The sequence below is a fragment of the Mustela erminea genome, chromosome X (genome assembly GCF_009829155.1).
Source record: "Mustela erminea isolate mMusErm1 chromosome X, mMusErm1.Pri, whole genome shotgun sequence".
In the NCBI taxonomy this organism is placed as follows: Eukaryota; Metazoa; Chordata; class Mammalia; order Carnivora; family Mustelidae; genus Mustela; species Mustela erminea.
Window position 1 is genome coordinate 77437934 of NC_045635.1, and position 19637 is coordinate 77457570.

The following is a 19637-nucleotide window of genomic DNA, read 5'->3' on the forward strand; positions in this document are numbered from 1 at the left end:
TTGGTTTTTCTTAGCAGACTTTTGCCTTGGCCCACCTTTCTAACTTTTCCTTTTCTGGACTATTTTGGGTATCTGTACTAGGTCAGGTTTCTGTAACTGGCAGTCAGGTGGAGCCAAAGTACTTATTCTCCAATAAGAGAATGGCTTTTGAAAGTGTTGCCCTAATTTATCTCCTTGTCTCCAGTTTCTTATCTTATAAACCATTCTACATACCAATGCCAGATAATTGTTTCTAAAATACAGGTCTAGGGACGCTTGGGTGGCTCAGTGGGTTAAAGCCTCTGCCTTCGGCTCAGGTCATGATCCCAGGGTCCTGGGATCAAGCCCCTCATCGGGCTCTCTGCTTGGCGGGGAACCTGCTTCCTCCAGTCTCTCTCTCTGCCTACTTGTGATTTCTGTCTGTCAAATAAATAGATGAAAATCTTAAAATAAAATAAAATAAAATAAAATACAGGTCTAATCATGTGTTTTTCCTTTTCATATATTTCTGGCAACTCTCCACAGTTATAGAATAAATTCAGAATGGCATTCAAGGTCTTCCTGACTGGCCCCTCTTTCTCAGTTTTATCTCCCACCATACAATCATAAAACCTACCTTCTAGCTCCATTAGATGACTAAACAATTTCCAGGAGCAGCCCTCATTTTCCTTTCTCTAAGCTTTTGCTCACGTTGTTCCCTCTCCCTCAAAAGCCCTTTCCTCTAATTTCTAGCTTTTGGGGTCCCACTTATATTTAAAGATACAGATTTTCCATAAAATCTTCCCCATTCTGCGGGCATCTGGGCAGCTCAGTTGGTTAAGCATCTGCCTTACACTCAGATCATGATCTCAGGGTCCTAGGATAGAGCCCCACATCAGGCTTCCTGCTGAGCAGGGAGTCTGCTTCTCCTTTCTCCTCTGCCTCCTTCCTCCTGCTCATTATCTCTCTCTCTCTCTCAAATAAATAAAACCTTTATTTAAAAAACCTTGTAAAAAAAAAAAACCTTCCCCATTCTCTTCTTCCTATACATTTCTATAATATTCTTTTGCCGTCAGATGAGCTCTTGTCAGTTGCCTTGACAATATCCTAAGCCAAATGAGATCATGAATGCTGTTATCACTCACCTATTCTTAGCACCATGCCCTGGACATATTTACTACTCAATGTTTGTTAATATAATTAAAATGATATGTGTAAGTTCTACTATGCTAGCTAAAATATAATCATATTACTTTATGTCCTATATCATATTTAATCATCAAAAATAATGTAAAAAGGAAAAGTAATCTAATGACAGTTATATATTATTGGAGGATCATATATAGAGATTAACCTGCAATGGAAAAGTTTTATTCTGTATATTTGGGATTAAACTCAGCCTTGCATATTTTAATTTAGCCACTATTGAAGCCAAGGCTTTGAGGTATTCTGATGGTATAAAATAACAACATGATGAAAGATTAAAGGATGAAAATTCTGATGAAAAGCAGGGCTGGTTCATAGGATTTAGAGGTGGGTCTGTCCTTATATAGTATCAGGGTGTCAGGTGAAGCTGCTAGTACTGATTAGAATGGTAGTTCACATTAGTCATTGTTTTGGAGGCAGCAGAAAGCCAGTGTTACAGGGCTATTTGTTAAAAAAAAATACAATAAAAGCAGCAGCAAAACAGATGTCCTTACATCTAGTACTCAGGGAATCACCCAGTGATTAAAAGTCTTTCCCAAAAATTTTCTTAAAAATTCATGTGCAGGGGGGCCTGGGTGGCTCAGTTGGTTGAGCCTCGGCCTTCTGCTCAGGTCATGATCCCAGCGTCCTGGGATCAAGCCCCGCATCCAGCTCTCTGCTCAGCAGGGAGCCTGCTTCCTCCTCTCTCTCTGCCTGCCTCTCTGCCTACTTGTGATCTCTGTCTGTCAAATAAATAATTTATTTTATTTTTAATAAAATTTTAAAAATTTTATTTTAAAATTTAAAATTTATTATGCTGAGTGAAATAAGTCAAGCAGGAGTCAGTTATCTTATGGTTTCACTTATTTGTGGAGCATAACAAATATCATGGAGGACAAGGGGTGTTAGAGAGGAGAAGGGAGTTGGGGTAAATTGGAAGGGGAGGTGAATCATGAGAGACTATGGACTCTGAAAAACAATCTGAGGGGTTTGAAGTGGCGGGGGGGTGGGAGGTTGGGGTACCAGGTGGTGGGTATTATAGAGGGCACGGATTGCATGGAGCACTGGGTGTGGTGAAAAAATAATGAATACTGTTTTTCTGAAAATAAGTAAATTAATTTAAAAAATTTTTAAATTAAATTTAAATTAAATTTAATTTAAATTTAGATTAATTCAAATTTATTTTTATAAAATTTTTAATAAATTTTTAGTAAATTTTAAATAAAATCTTAATAAATAAATTAATTAATTTAAACTAATTTAAATTTAATTAATAAAATTAATTTAAATTTAAATTAATTTTAATAATTAATTTAATTTAATTTTAATAAAAAATTTAATTTTAAAATTGAATCATTTTATTTTATTTCATTTTATTTAAAAATTTAAAAATTTTAAATTTTAAAATAAAATTTTAAAATCTTTTAAAAAAATTAATGTGCATATCTTAAAAAAGGCTTTCTGAGTGAATGTGATGTCAATGTAGATGCACATTTTGGCTTCTAATATGTTGAATTGGAAGACTTAAAAATAAGTAGGATAGGGGTGTGTCTGTGGCTCAGTCTCTTAGGGGTCTGCCTTTGACTCAGGTCAGGATCCTAGGGTCCTGGGATGGAGCCCCACATCAGGCTCCCTGCTCTGTGGGGATCCTACTTTTTCCTCTCTCTCTGCCCCTCCCCCTGCTTATGCTCTCTCTTGCTATCTCTGTTACTGTCTCTCTCTTTCAAATAAATAAATAAGATCTTTAAAAAATAAGTAGGATAAGAACTACATGTTCTCCACTACTGTATGAGGTAATATACAATTTAATGTAATCGGTTTCTGGGTTGTCCTGTTTAATTAGTTTATATAAACTTCTAGGAGTTGTTCTGGCACATAATGTATACTTCACTAAATGTGGTGTTTGTGGTCATTTCCATACATCAGGCCCTGGGTCAGAAAGAAATTCTTCTATTATATCATTGTATAGGAAAATCAAACCCTGATTTCCTGCCAGGAGAAGAAGGACAAGATTGGTATTCACATGAGAATATCAACTCTTTGCAACTATAAGAAGGTATATCTTGCCATTGTGTGTATAGCAGGGTAGGTGGCTTAAACAACTGATTTGTATTTATGTCTGAGGAACTAATAGGTAATAATAATGAACAAATAAAAACTGATATGGAATGGATGAACCTTGAAAATATTCTCAGTGAAAGATTCCAGTTAATAAAACACCATACATTGGGGTGCCTGGGTGGCTCAGTCGTTAAGCATCTACCTTCAGCTCAGATCATGATCCCAGGGTCCTGGTATTGAACCCCGTATCGGGCTCCCTGCTCAGCGGGAAGGCTGCTTCTCCCTCTCCCATTCCCTCTGCTTCTGTTTCCTCTCTCGTTCTGTCTCTGTCTGTCAAATAAATAAATAAAAATCTTTAAAAAACAAAACCATTATACATTGTAAGATTCTACTTATGTGAATGCCTAGAATAGGGAAATCTAGAGACATAAAGTGGATTAGTGGTTGCCTTGTATTGGGAGGGGGTGTGGTTTTGGAGGACTGAGGAGGGGTTATGGTTAAAGACAAGATTCTTTCTGGTGTGATGAAAATGTTTTAAAATTGATTGCAGTGATGGTTATACAACTCTGAATATATTAACTGATGAACTATACTCTTTAAAAGGGCAAAATGTATGATTTGTGAATTATGTATCAATAAAACTTAAAATCTGTGTGGGATAATATATAAAACAAAATAGTGCATTCACATGTGTAGGGTGGTGGGGGAGATGAAGAAGGGGAGGGGCAGTGGGGGGAGGGAAAGAGAGAGAGAAGAAGGGCTTGATCTCACAACCCTGAGATCATGACCTGAGCCAAAATCAACAGTCAGACACTTAACCGACTGAGCCATCCAGTTGCCCCTAAATAACCTATTTGTAAGACCTGTCTAACTACTGATGCCTAGATATGAAAACAAGTTATTATTTACAGATGTCAGATATGTCTTCTTTAATTTTCATAATTAATTATATTTTGAAAAGGTCAGAAAATAAACCACAAAGTAAGAGAGACAATAGATTTTAGTTACATAATTTTAGTCTCATATTTGAATTACATTTATCTCCAAGAGACTGTTTCTACATACTATTTTTTTTCTAAAAAAAACCCCTCAACTTCTTAAATAGCATCCCTATTAACACCAATGTGTGTTTCTCTGATCCACATAGTTTAAAAAGCAAATTGAAAGTTTTTCCCTCACTGTTATAACTATGTCTTACTAACTTATAGATAGAACAATTACCATTTATGACCTGTTAAGCTACTCTTAAAAATTGCTTTGGGGGGGCGCCTGGGTGGCTCAGTGGGTTAAAGCCTCTGCCTTCGGCTCGGGTCATGATCCCAGGGTCCTGGGATTGAGCCCCACATTGGGCTCTCTGCTTGGCGGGGAGCCTGCTTCCCCCCACCCCCTGCCTGCCTCTCTGCCTACTTGTGATCTCTGTCTGTCAAATAAATAAATAAACTCTTTAAAAAAAAATTGCTTTGGGGTTTTGGGACTTTGGTTGACAGGGAGGTCTGTTCTTTGTTAGAAGCATATTCTCCATATAAAATTCAAAGGGTTGGTTTTTAGAATACTATATAATAAACCATAGGTGGCATGAATCTGGGAATTCTCAGTTTCTATTAGTCTCAGCACTTTCTTTTTTCTTTTCTTTTTTTTTTTAAGATTTTATTTATTTATTTGTCAGAGATAGAGAGCAAGAGAGCACAAGCAGGGGGAATGGCAGGTAGAGGGAGAAGCAGGCTTACCCCTGAGCAAGGAACCCGATGTGGGACTAGATCCCAGGACCCTGGAATCATGACCTGAGCCGAAGGGAGACACTTGACTGAGCCACTCAGGCATCCCACAGCACCTTCCCCAAAAGAAGAAAGTGGCACCATAGTCTTGGACTAATTTTTGTGGGGCTATGTTTTAGCTGCCTGGCTTCCAGTCCTAATCCCTGTAATCATTACAATGACATTAACCCTTACTTAGGTAAGTAACCACTATTGGTCATTGTTTTTTCCAGGCCTTTTCTTGTTGTCTACTTTTCCTGCACTGGGACCTATCTTAAGAGTTCCTAGTCAGAGAGGATTCAAGGAGAAGTATTTCAATAGTTTGTGGCTTAGCATCAAGTGGACCTATTGCTTCTAGTCCTACTGTGATCTCACAGAGAAACAAACTGGGTGTCTTTGTTGCAACCTTTTATTCACCTCTGTTTACCTCTCTTTGTAGATTTCATCTATCACGCCAATTTCTTTAGGCCTGATGCCCTGCCTTATTTAGCAGTGTCTTGCCAGACCTCTTAAGAGATTACTAATTTGTTTCTTAATCCCAATCCCCATCAGTGGATTCCTGCTCATCTGCTTATTGCTTGCCACCAGACCGGATTCTATTCTCTGTCTGCCTACCTCCCAGGACATCCAGTGCTAGACTTCTAGAGTCTAGCTGTCTGCCTGCTTACTGCCTTCTGTTATACAACTTTTCTTTCTGCTTTACCAGCCTGCCCAGTCTTTTCCTGTTGGTGACTACAGGAAGCTTCTTAGCTTTCCTGTCCTGCTGTAATTAGTCTCTTTAGTTTTTGGGTACCAGGCTCCTTGGCATGACTCTGTCTGCAAATGCCAAATACCTTAGATACTATCTTCCAGTTTGCTACTAGGTTTTTATTTCCTTGGGCCAACATTTTAGTAATTCTTGTTTACTCTTTCTTTTCCTTTGTTTCCTGTATGTAATCTGTGAAGAGGAACAGTTTGTTCCTTTATTTTTTTTAAGTTTTTATTTAAATTCCTGTTAGTTAACACAATGTAATATTAGTTTCAGGTGTACAATACAGTGATTCAACTGTTCCACACAACACCTCGTGCTCATCACAACAACCACACTCCTCAATTCGCATCACCTATTTAACCCATCCCTCCACCCACTTCCCTTCTGGTAACAGTTTGTTCTTTCTAGTTAATCATCTACCTTTCCAGTTCATCTATATTCTGTTTCTTGATTTGCCTCTCTTTTTTTCCCCTGTTGCTCCTTTCTTTTGTTTCTTAGATTCCACATATGAGCAAAATCATATGGTATTTGTTTTTCTCTGACTTATTTATTTCATCAAAATAAAAAGCTTCTGCACAGTGCAGTAAAAAAATCAACAAAACTAAAGGGCAACATATGGAATGGGAGAAGATATTTGCAAATGACATATCTGATAAAGTGTTAGTATCCAAAATATAGAAAGAACTTAGCAAACTCAACACCCATTGTGAATTCAAGCCTCATGTGTGGCATGAAGTTTACTTAAAATAAAAACAAACAAACAAAAAAACAACCCAACACCCCCCAAATGAATAATCCATTTAAAAATGGGCAGAAGGCATGAACAGACATTTATCCAAAGACATACAGATGGCCAACAGACACATGAAAAGATGTTCAGCATCACTGATCATCAGGGTAATACGAATCAAAACTGCAGTGAGATATCACCTTATACCTGTCAGAATGGCTAAAATCAACAACACAAAGAACAACAGGTATTGGCAAGGATGCAGAGAAAGGGGAACCATCTTACATTGTTGGTAGGAATGCAAACTGGTGCAGCCACTCTGGAAAACAGTATGGGGATTCCTCAAAAAGTCAAAAATAGAGCTACCCAGTGATCCAGCAACTGTACACAAAAACACTAATTCAAAGGGGTACATGCACTCCAATGTTTATGGCAGCATTATTAACAACAGCCAAATTATGGGAACAGCCCATTTGTCCACTGATTGAAAAATGGATAAAGTTGTGGTACACACACACACACACACACACACACACACACAGGAAAATTATTCAGCCATAAAAAAGAATGACATCTTACCATTTGCTATGACATGGATGGAACTAGAGTGCATTATGTTAACTGAAATAAGTCAGTCAGAGAAAGTCATCATACCATAAGGATTTCACTCATATGAGGAATTTAAGAAACAAAACAGATGAACATAGGGGAAGGGAGGAAAAAATAAAGTTAAAAACAGAGAGGGAGGCAAACTATAAGAGACTCTTAGCTATAGAGAACAAACTGAAGGTAGCTGGAGGGGTGGTGGGTAGAGGGATGTGATAGATGGGTGATGGGCATTAAGGAGGGCATTTGTTCAGATAAGCACTAGATGTTATATGTAAGTGATGAATCACTAAATTTTCCTCCTGAAACCAATACTGTACTACATGTTAACTAAATTGAATTTAAATTTTTAAAAAAAGAAAAAAATTTATTCTGCATGCCACTGCCAGACCAGCTCCTTACTTCTTTCTAACATTCCTGCTAAAGAACTTTACCTGTTACTACCACTGTGTCTTACATTCAAATCTGTTTATATTATGGGAAAATGCTAGGGGGATAACCATGTTTCCTACTATTATTCAACATCTATGTTCTCAGCATTCTCCTCAAGCCCCAGTAGCCACTCAACATCATTGGTCAGTATTGTTTCCAGACCATTCTACATGTTGTCTTTTCCTTACTTCCTTTCTTAGTTTTGCCTATTCATGCCTGATTTCTGCTTTATACCTTAGCAGCTCAAGTTCTACCTTCTCCTTGAGAACTTCTTCATCTATTCTAGGTCCAACCAAGCTCACACCTTTACCACGTTATGTTGAATTTAGAGTCAGTATCTCCAATTTAGGCAGCTACTCTTCTCTCACTGTTTCACAAATTAGTCGTTTGTTTTCTCAAGTAGATTTTATAGCTATTGAGGGCAAAGATTTTCTATTTTACAGTCTGTTTCATTACATTTGTGTACCATGAATAAGCATATTAGCAATTGATAAATAGAAGAATTATGTCAAAATAAGGTGGAAGTCCAGTTGGTTCACATGTGAATTTTCTTAGCTCTTGAAGTTCTGAGATGATGATGAGGAAGCTTTCTCACAATTAAGCATAAATTCTAGCAATGTATGAAGACTTTAAGGAAAAAAGAATAATCTTGCACCTGACTCTGCCCCTTCAGTATAACTACTTTAGTGCTTTCAACCACCTCTTAAGTTCCTTACATTAAACTATTTGGTGAAGCTGTGACTACTGAGAACAAAGCTGTGAAGACATTTCACCACAGGTTTTTAAAAGTTGCATACTCTTTAATTAGATTTTTAAAAAAGATTTATTAATTTTTTTGGGAGAGAGAGAGAGCGAGCGCGCACAGCTGGGGGTGGTGGGAGGTGGGGAGAGAATCTCCAGCAGACTCCCTGATGAGCCCAACAAATGGCTGGACCTCAGGACCCTGAGATTTAGACCCGAGCTGAAACCAAGAGCCAGAGACTTAACTGACTGCCAACAAGGCATTCCCACTTATATTTTTAATTTTATTCAAAGTGAATGATGCCCTTGAGGAACCACAACAGGAAGGAAGAAGCATGAAGGCTACCAAGCATTGAAGGTTGTGATGCTGGAGCAAATGCCAATGGAGATTTAATCTTGTTAGAATGGTTATTATTTTCATTACTGCTCTGATTATAAAGTTGTACTGGATTTAAATATCTTCCCTAACCATGTTTCCCATTATCCATTTTTCCTCAGTGTGCATTTCTATAGAACAGGAGATTCTTCAGGAAGACATATAAAACATTACAGGAGAATGGTATTTTTTTTTTTTTGGCATAACATCTATTTTGGTGTTGGCACATAGTATATGCTTAATAAATACTTGTTTACTCTTAGGCAAACTTTATATCACAAATGTTTTTCCATGACCCTAAAGGGGGTTATTTCTCATTTTTGCCTAATCCATGTTTCCTTTCATTTCTTTATTAATGACCCAGATTATTTAAAAGAGAACATTCAGCAGAAGGGAGACACAGAAAGCAAGAGGGATACTATGAGGCTCATCAGAAACCTCTGGGGGTAACAAAGAACTCTACAGTCAGTTTGAAGAAATATAGATCTTAGCCGCCTTTATCTTTCTTTTCTCCTAGGGCTCAGTTTTTTAAAGTTAACTGGATGCTAAAATCATGAAAAGCCAGAGGAAGAGACCACAGGTCAGTATGTCTAACATAAACTTTTGATATCCCAATTAATGTTAGAGCCTCCTTTTTTCAGCATGAGAGCAAAGAGGTCTCTCCCTCCACCAAGCTATCTGTGCGTCCCAGGAAGGTAAAAACAAAGGAATGCAGGAGCAGTGAGATCAGTCCTAGGACTGTATACTTGGTGAGGCACCTGTTTCATAATCAGTGGGCAAATCCTTGTAGGACAGTAGTGGTTTCTTTCACATGTTAACTTCCAAGAGAGACCAATGACCCTGATGTAGGACGGGAGGGTGTTTGTTTGATTACTGTTACATTAACTGAAGCAAAATGCTTAAAAACAAACTTTGAGAATAAAGATGGGGCGGGGCTGAGATAATGACAGTAAAGTCGGAGGTAAGCCATATCAGGAAGAGACTTTTTCACTTTTTGCAGTAAGATTATGCATCTTTTACACATACCTCTAATTGGATTTCAAATGTAGCTTCACTTGCCTGAGGACAGTGAAACCCAACCTTATTCAAAATAATGCCAATCCATTTTCAAGTTTATTTACACACTCTAAACAGAGGTCATTTGTATTACAACGTCTTCTCCCTTTTAAATCCACACCAATGAGACCTACAAGTCCTTCATGATCTGGGAACTGCTTATCTATTCTACTTTTTCTCTTGGCCACAGAAGCCTTCTCCCCCAGATGCCCCCAATTTCTTAACCATACGGTCTTTGCACATGCTATTGTCATTTCCTTTGCCTGAAATGCTCTTCACCCTCTTTCTTTGCCTTGTAATTGCTCAATACAGTTTTGTTTAATATGCTTTCCAATAGCCTGAAAGCCCTTAGAGCAAGTCATATCTGTCCTGCTCACTATTGTATCCATAATGCCTAGCACAGTACCTAATAGTAGGCTGTCAAAAAAACTTACTAACTTTAATTATACCCTTAAGACTTAGCTCAAGCATCATTCTCTTTGGGAAGGTGTCTTGGAACCTTGACATTCTGGTGCTTTACTGCTCTGATGTGCTCTATGAGTTCCCTGTTCATATCTGTTCTGAATCTGAAATGCAGTTCAGTCTGTCTCTCCCAGCACAGGTACTAAAGGGCAGAAAGTGTGTCCATTCCTTCTTCTAACCTAGAGCACTCTGCATAGCACTTGGTATACCCTAAGGAGTTTAATAAATACCCATTGAGCACATTATTGAGCCACGTTTGAGCTTGGAGGATTCTCATCCATATCCATATCCCTTATACAGAAATTGGAAGAAAGTCTTGGATAAAGACATGCAAAGCATGTCTTTCTGTAGCATGCATTTTTACTCAGTTTTTCAGAGGGGAAACATTTAAGTAATTTATCACGTATGTGTTTGTATGCATATAGTGAGTCGAATTCAAAATATACATCAAATTTTAAGATAGAAACTTAGACAAATCAAATTTACCTTAGGGCTCCTTATCCACCCTGTCTGGAAGGATGTATTTCTTCTTCCGTGCTGTTTTTGGGTAGTTTATCACCTGTGTGATTAAAAAGAAAGTTAATAATAATGACGAAGACAGGATTTAAACTGTTTTTAGATATATTATGTTCTTTTCACTCTACTGTCCCAATTAATTGCTTCCTCACATCTATAGCATGGACAAATTTATTGTAATGCTCTCTCAATAAATATGCTCATAAACCAATTGGATTCAGCATAGTTGAATTTAGGTTGAAGGGGAGGGCAAAAGAAGTCATAGTTTGGAGATATGTGAATAACAGGCATATGGACATGTTAATAGACTTCATATCTGAGGTTACATTTCAGGCTTCTCTATCATATGTGCTCTTAGTCTATGGTTGTGGTTCATTCAAATCCTGCTCTACCCCTGCAATGTTCTCAGTGTGTACACTCTTTTTAGGGGGCCCTGTTTAAAAAAAAAAAAGATGTTAGAAATATAGCTTAGGCCTCTTCCTGACAACACAAGCACCAAAGACTAACAATATTTACAGTACGGTGCTACTGCTCCACAAAAACACCCAGCATTTGTCTAGAGATTTATGTTTTAAACAAAGCTGTGACACACATGTATTACTCCTCGCAATAACCCTAAACCTAAGCTAGTCCCCCGAACTGAAAATCACTCAATCCAACTGCTAGCTCTCTATAGGTACTTTGGTTAAAGAGCCTTAACTGCTCCTGCTCCCTCTTCCCCCAAAATTAAGTAGTGGATGTGTGCTGCTTCTACTACCCAGCAGCATGGAAATAAAGGAACGACCGTATTTCTTTGATCGCAAAGTAATCATGGCAATATAAAGCACCCCATTTGTCCACTTTGACCCATACCGTCCGTCTAGGCAATTAATTAGCACTTCCAGCGGTGGTTTTCCTATAGGATGCCAGCTGTCTTCCAATCCACCCCTCCCTTGGAGCCTAGCAGGACCACACCCCCAGCAAGGCCTCTGTGGGGAAGGTGCTCCGGCCTACAACAGTGGAAGCTGATACTTAGGTAGACCTGCCAGTTAAACTCACACTTGAATCATTCCGGGCCTCAGGTTCCCTGTCTCTAAAATGGGCTATACCTCTTTTTTCTTTACTAGCTCCCTTTCATTTCACTCTAGGCCCCTGGGAAGTGAAATCAGTGCTTAACGGCAGCTTAAAGTCTTCGGCTATCCTCTGGCTCCCGTCGCTGCGCTGGGCATGCTCAGTAGCTGAGGCCCGCTCGGCACTGGGAGTAGGAAGCAGCTTTCGGCGCCCGGTCGGCTGACTGCGGGTACTTTGATGAATCACGTGTGTCAAGGCCCTCTTAAAGAGATAGGCACCTACTTTCCCTCCACCCTAAACACCGCCCTAAGGGCGGCGGCGCCGGCGACCGCGGTAACTGCAGCTGCTCAGGGGCAGGGCTTGCCCTGGCGCCGAGTAGTGGCAACGGCGTGTTGCGTCGAGGGTGCCTGGGAGCCGGGAGTCTGAAATCAGCCGCTTTCCAGGCATACACATTCTCACACAGGAAGAGGTGATACCGAATCAGCTGGGGGCAGCGGGACCACCCAGTGGGGCTTCCCCAAGTTGAGGAGAGGTCGGGTTACAGGTCACAGGTGATAGGGCCGGAGAAAGATGGAGCAGCCCGGGGCGGCGGCAACGGGAGCGGGAGGCGGCAGCGAGGAACCCGGTGGGGGCCGGAGCAACAAGCGGAGCGCGGGGAACCGGGCCGCCAACGAAGAGGAAACGAAAAACAAACCTAAATTGGTGAGTGCGCCCGCAGCCCCCGCCGGCTTTGGGGACAGCGAGAGCCCCAGGATCCTCCGGCAGTTGCGCACAGGGGGATCCGGGGCCCCTCCCAAGGCTACCCGCGATCTCGCTGTGCTACTCCAGGAGCCGCGGAGACTGCGTGGGGGCGGAAGAGCACCCCCTTCTTCATTTAACCCCTTTCTCACTCGTATCATTCTGGGAGGCAGTGTGGAAAAGAGAAGGGCCCCACCCCAACTTGGGGAGACTCGGAGTACTGGCTAGGGTCTGTTGATTATCTAACTTGTGGGCATGAATTTTCCCGCGATTCCTTTCCTTTCCACCGCAGTCTGTTGCTAGGTTTTGACTCTTAATGCTTACTGTCCGGTAAGGGGAACGTTTCTTCTTTTCAATCCAAATACTTGGGAGCCCACCCACAGACTTGTCAACCAGCCCCACCCTTAAAAAAACCACACAGCGTAGGCTCCTAGTCTTTCTGCGTTACCAGAAATGTAAGGAAGAATCGCCTACGTGCGCCTTTTCCCGTTGCCTCTTCCATGTGCTTGCCCAAGACACATTTCTGTGTAAGAGTCGGGGGAGCGTGGGAGTTTGAGGTTGGGTGAGGTACCCCCAATTGTTGTTTATATAATAGAGTCATTACAGTACTTCCACGTAGTTGATTAAGAATGGTCAAAAGCAGTAAGACTGCACAAGTTTCATAGCCCTGAAAGTGTGTGAACCAGTGGTAGCAGTCCATTTCCTGCCACTGACTTAATGTGCAGAGGAATGTAATCTATGGGGCCTGGTATTAGGTTGGGAAATACTGGAGTTTCTTCAACTCATCAGTTAAAAAGGTTCCTCTTTTTTTTCTTTTTTTTTTTTTTTAGTTTATTTGAAAATGGTTTAATAGTGAAACTTAAAAACTAGTAGCATTAACAAAATATATTGGCTACAGTCTTTTTTTCCCGGTCATGGCAAATATGCAGACATTTATCAATAAAGTTTATAATTTGGGTGGCATGAGGGAAAATAGTTTTCCTGCACAAGTTCAGCAAATAAATCTTGTTTGAAGTTTCTTCCTCTAACTCAGAAGGACAAGCACATGTTGCACATTTAGTTTTCAGTTTTCACCAGCAACTTGTTTATAATAGCAGAGGAGACAGTGACATTACTAATAACTATTTTCTTATGGCATCTGATCGTTTGGTATGTACCTGTTGCACTTCTCTTTTACTTACAGTTTGCCTTTCAATGATGAATTGTCCATGCTGGAAGACAATGGTCAAACTATTATTTCAGAAAGTATATAGATTTCCATTGTGTGGGAAGAAGGGACGTAGTGGGTTAGAATAAAATGAACAGTTTAAAGTCTCATCAATTCCACGCTAACTTGAGGCAAACTGATAACTTGCTTACTTGATATATCCTGTTAACCCAGTATTCACAAATGAAGAAACTTCTTTTTGTGAATTGTCTATGCTGGTAGAGGGCTAATTGGTTTAATAATAGGTGCTCACAGCTTCATGAAACTTAGGAAAGTTTTGTGAGTGTATCACCAACATTTAATATATTTAAAAATTCTGATGCAGCTTTGAAATTTATCAGTTTGTGGTAAAAGAGTGGTCATGTTTCCTTTTTTTTTTTTGACCCAGTACAAAAGTGTGATTTAAACAGTGATTAAAAGTTCAAGCAAAAATAAACGTCAGCTTAGTGTCCACGAATAGTTTGGTATATCCAGCAAGAAGCTTCTACTTTTAGGAACTACACTTTCAAGAAAGCACTTATCTCTTTTAGTAATAACACCTTGATTATATTCTTCCTTTCCGTTTGGTATTTGTTCTGTTTCATCTTTTATGTTTTACTTGCTTTGATGAGGTAACTAGATCGTTAAGAGATGGTATCACTTTCACTTACTGGCTACAGCATTCAGTGTTGAACATAGCTTGATATAGTAGAACGGGTATTTGAATCCAAGAATTAATAGCAGTTGGAACTTTACTTTTTGCACAAATTAAGTTTTGAGACTTACATGATTTTAGAAGCAGATATGTCAGAGTTAATAAAAACAAATTTAGGAAGACATTTCAGCCATTTTAAAGCAAGCAAGTTGATCAAACAACAAGACTTGATAAGACATTTTTTTTTTAAATTAATGCCTTACTCATTATTTTGAGTTGTCTTATTGAAGTGCTCAACATGTTCTAAGGCCTTTTAGGGTGGAGTTCATCTGGGGGTTCTTAAAATATTGCCAGTAAGATAAAACTTTACTTAATTTTATTATTTTGAGTATTACATTATTAATCATTGTAAAGTTCTTGATTGTGTATGTATATAAAGGAGTTGTGTGAGATTATAAAAGAGAGCTATATGGTCATAAAAATTACTTGTGTAGGTAACTGTGGGGGGTAACTCCTGAAGTTGTATGAAAAAAATTGAGTGTAATAGGTACATTCATTTTTCTGGGTTTCATAGTTTTCATCAGTTTCTCAAAGGCGCCTGTTAACTATAGAAGGCTAAGAACTATTGGGTTACCAAAGAGAGAGGGTAAAGGTATGCCAGTTGATTCCACTCCCAAGTTAATAGGGAGAGGAGGAGGTCAGTAATGAAGGCAGAAGGGAAATAGTACTGATCACACAAATGATTGGTATTGAAGATTTCTGGGAGTAAAAAGAAGTTAATTAGATAATGTCTATATATAGTATTAGTTAAGATGAAAATTTCCATTACGTTGAAAAAGTAACAATAGTTATAGTGGATTCATTAAAGTATAAGGGTTGTGATTCATTTGTTTTCATTTAGTTTCTCATTGTTCTGGAAAACTGGAGAAGGAAGGTATGTTTTCTGTTGAGAAGAACTACTTTATATCGCAACTTTTGATGGGTATTAGAATTTTTTGGGGGGTGGGGGCACATGGGTGGCTCAGTCCTTGAGCATCTGCCTTCCGCTCAGGTCATGATCCCAGGGTCTTGGGATCCAGTCCCACATTAGGCTCTCTGTTTAGGGAGAAGCCGCCTTCTCCCTCTCCTACTTCCCCTGCTTGTGTTCCCTCTTTCGTTCTCTCTCTCTCTCTCTCTCTGTCAAATAAATAAATAAAATCTTTTTAAAGAAAAAAAAATTTTCTTTTTAAGATTAAATACAAATTTAACAGAACTTAGTTTAATTTTCTTCATCTGTGAATCCTCATAATGACCCTATTTGATTCTTTTTACTGAAGGCATCCATCTCTTGGACTTAGCACCTTTTGAATAATGTATTATTATTAAAGCTTTGCATTTTATGTAGCTCTTTGGTTAGGCCCAGATTGTAGCATGTCATCAAGCAGCATGAATCTTAGATTAATTACTAATTTAGTGTCAGTCGTGGAGTATGTTTTGTCAAACCTAATAGAACTCTAGAAGTATTATGAAGGAGCTGCATCTTGAATTCCACATATTTAAGGTAATGGCTTGACTATTAAAAGAGGCTATTGTTAAGGTAGAACTGACAGCCCTCACACACACACACAGTGGTGAAGAAGGGCTTAACAGTCTTAGATGTTTTTGCTTTTTGGCTTTGTGTTTCTGTATCATTTCTGAAGCCTTTGGTCTTTACATAGGGGAGTCAAATTAGTAACTTGGTGTAATAGAAGTTAATTTTTTGGTTATTGTATAACTTCCTGAATATTTGGCTTGGTTTTTTAATTGGATAAATCATGTTTTGATTTAATTGAAAAGTTGAGCACAATAAGTTCATTCATGCAACAAACATTTACTGAGCATCTACTCGATGTTAGGCATGCTGATGGTTGGTGATAGAAAGATGCTCCTAGTCTAGTGGGGGAGACAGGGAAGTTAATGATTAAAGAGCTGTGTGATAAAGAATCATAGGGATATGCATAGGAGGGTGATACATTGTGGAGAGGCATCTAAATCTAATTGGATGGTTGAGTGTAACAAGGAAAGCCTTAACCATAGTAGGTGACATTTACACCAAAGCTTGAAGAATAAGGCATTAATTGAAGAAGGGGGAGGAAAGGCATTTTTAGGTTGAAAGAACAACATATACAAAGGTAGAGAGATATGGTAACATGCCTATTAAAGGAACTGTGTGTAGATGTTAATGGCTGAAACAAAGGGTACATATGGTGGACCTGCTAGAAAAGAGAGTGTCCAGATCATGATGGATATTTGTATGCTATTTTACAGTTTCAAATTCTTTCTGTAAGCCACAGTAGGCCATTGAAGAGATTTAAGCAGGGGACTGGCCTGATCAGAATTAAAGAAACTTAATACAGTGGTGATTTTCTTGGAGAAGGGGGCAGAGTGGAGGCAAGAAGACTAGTTAAGAGGAACAACAGAGTGACCTAAGAGTTTGATGTTTAGAGACCTGGATTCCAGTTGCAACTCATCTACTCATTGATTTACTAGTTCATCTCTTTACTAGGCATATATATCTCTGCATTTCAGTTTCTTCCTGCTACTCCATTGTCTCACCTTTTTGGAACCCATACTGAAAATTGTCACCAGATTTGAAATATCTACCTTATTTCTCCTTTATAAATCTCACCTGACTTTCACAGCTCAGCTTGTGTCTCAAAATTCCCTCATACTTTCATTAAAACTTCACTGATTCCTCAGCTTACCAAAGGCTGAACTCATAACTATTGTGACTCTTAATGTTACATGCTGATCTTGTATCTACAGAGATTTTAAAATGCTTCTGGACAGTGGTCCCACTTTATGCCTATTCTTGAAAACCTTGTAAGCTGGTGCTTGAGTACAGAACTACTCAGTAAATGATTATTAGCTGGGAATTCTTTGCCTATAGGCCAGACATTTTGAGAGTGTAAATTGTTGAAAATAGGCTTTTAAAAAAATACTCCATCAAATGAACCTATCTGTACATCCCTCTGTGTCCTTTGTCTATTTTGAAATTCAAGAAACTTCTTGTCTGGGAGAACTTCTCTATCCCCCTTTTTGTTTGGATTCTTGTGATGGCAGAACCTGAACTTAATGCAGACAAAAAGTATTAAAACTTATGACCCAAGAAACACTTTATTGTTATTAGTAGGAGGACCAAAGGACCTGGGTCCAGTGTCTGTCCTTTAGTTGCTTGTTATTTCTTTCTTTCTTTGCTTCCTTTTTTTTTTTTTTTTAAAGATTTTACTTATGTATTTTTCAGAGAGAAAGACAGCGAGAGCAGGAATACAAGCAGGGGAAGTGGGAGAGGGAAACCAGGCTTCCGCCAAGCGGGGAGCCTGTTGCGAGACTGGGATCATGACCCAGAGAGGAAGGCAGAGGCCAAAGGACTGAGCCACCCAGGTGCCCTTTGCTTGTGATTTCTGATGAACTGTTTAACAGCAGGAGTTTGAGCCCTTTCATTAACATCTGGGGGTTGGAGATAATGTCTGCCTGACTGGCTTTACAAGATCATGTAGATAAAACACAGAAATGAATGAGATAGCATTTAGAAATTTCGTATTGCTATACAACAATATAGCATTACGATTAACCCCCTATACTACCTGAATTGAATGTGATTGTGGTTGGATGGTTTAATGGCTTTCTTGCAATTTGATAGCTCTAATATTATTGTATGAAGTACCATAATATGGTTATATGTTGATTGATTCCCTATTCCATTTGTCCATTTGGAGGAGTATACATTCTGACCTTTTACTAATAATTCTGTTGGATGAATATAAAATGTGAATTTCACATTTTTTTTTTTACTGTAGTATTTTTTTAAGAACCAGGCTACCATTTTCTTTTAATTTAAAAATTTGACACGTTTAAAATTTTTGTTAAAAAATATTTATTAGAGGGATACCTGGTTGGCTTAGTCAGTTAAGGGTCTGCCTTTGTCTCAGGTCATGATCCCAGGGTCTTGGAATGGATTTGAGTCCTGCATTAGGCTCCTTGCTTAGCGAGGAGCCTGCTTCTCCCTCTGCCTGCTGCTCCCTCTCCTTGTGTGTACTCTCTCTCTCTCTCTGACAAGTAAATAAAAATCTTAAAACAAAAGCATTTTTAAATTAGATATCTTTTATTATTTTTGGCATCATTTATTAGATATCTTTGGCATTCTGCCTTGCCAGGTAGCTTAACTGTTGTTGTACAAATAAGGAAACTGAGTCCCTATATGTTAAGGGGACTGGCCTAGAGATAAGTTTAAAATATTGCAAGAAGTGCTTATAGCACTGAGTTATTATGCTTCAAGGTCTCTGAAGGTGAAAAATTACTCAATCTCTCATTTTGTTCTTTTTTGGAACCATCAGAATTATAATCCACCTAGAGTTTACTCCAGGTACGAGGAGCTCTAGCTCTGGCAGTAGCAGTATGTCATTGAAGTGAAATCCTATTCTTTGCCAGTGTGATCCCAAAGAACACTTTAAATGACAGGATACTTTGAAAATTATACACACATAATATATGCTAATTTCCCTGAATCAGCACATTTGGTTAAAAATTACTGGTTATCACTAGCACCATATGGATTGTTATTGAAGACCCAACTTCCCCCTATTCCTGTATCTAGTCTGCCATGCCGAGACCAATTCCTTCTGTCAGATTTGGGATGTTCGATATGCTGCTATTTTGTCTCAAGACTGAAGAAACTAAGATGATGGCCAGGTGACTTGAAATAATAGTTACATACTTGATATCCAAGTGGGCATCTTGTAGGAGATACCCATTGTCTTCTTGTAGAAAGACAGCTCAAAATTGATCTGTATAAAGGAAGGTTGAGATGTATTTTTACATAGCTATTTATTATGACTGTAAGTAATAAATGTGAACTCATACTAATTTAAAACTTATTTATCTGATTAGGTTGAATCTGTTTCAGCCTGATTGATTTACTCTGGCTATAGCTTAAGCAGACATTTGAGTGAATTCTGATTTTTGCTTGCTTTATGTAAGGCGTCCTGGGGAAAGGGTATTGGTGCTTTCTCATGAAAAAATGTGGCAAACAAAATTCTTACTAATCACCACTTACACAAGCTTTTGTTTAATGAAGGTTTTTCTGCATTGTTTTCGGGATAGTAAGCTACCAAACACTGTCAAATTGTCCACCAGTCTTTCTTTCTGTTAAGGCTCTCTATAGCAGTGCCTACTTGAGAAGCTTCTGTGTCGTTATTCATGCAGGTTGGTGTAGGAATCCGGAGACTTCATTAGTAATGTATTGCTTCCCAAAGGCTGTTGATTCGATCACCTGGTAATTCTGGGAGTCACCCAGGGGAGAAAATAGGTGCAGTCCTAAATCTGTCATTCTGGGATAGATATCCACATGCTTTGGTAAAGA

The 19637-nt window shown here is 38.8% G+C and overlaps 1 protein-coding gene and 1 long non-coding RNA gene across 4 annotated transcripts in view; one reads left to right on the top strand and one right to left on the bottom strand.

Moving 5' to 3' along the window:
• LOC116583594 overlaps positions 1–11999 on the bottom strand; it is a 111411-nt gene extending 99412 nt beyond the window's left edge. For 2 of the 3 annotated variants that reach the window (XR_004282794.1, XR_004282795.1), the window contains exons 1-2: positions 11667–11999; positions 10599–10671 (exon numbers count right to left, since the gene is read on the bottom strand). This is a non-coding gene — a long non-coding RNA (uncharacterized LOC116583594). The remainder of the gene's footprint in view (positions 1–10598; positions 10672–11666) is intronic. The other variant, XR_004282796.1, reaches the window with a different exon arrangement.
• The window catches only part of DIAPH2 (diaphanous related formin 2), a 958873-nt gene continuing 951201 nt past the window's right edge, over positions 11966–19637 (top strand). Inside the window, exon 1 of the mRNA XM_032331686.1 lies at positions 11966–12380. Coding sequence (XP_032187577.1) covers positions 12249–12380 — 132 coding nt within the window. The 5' untranslated portion in view covers positions 11966–12248. The remainder of the gene's footprint in view (positions 12381–19637) is intronic.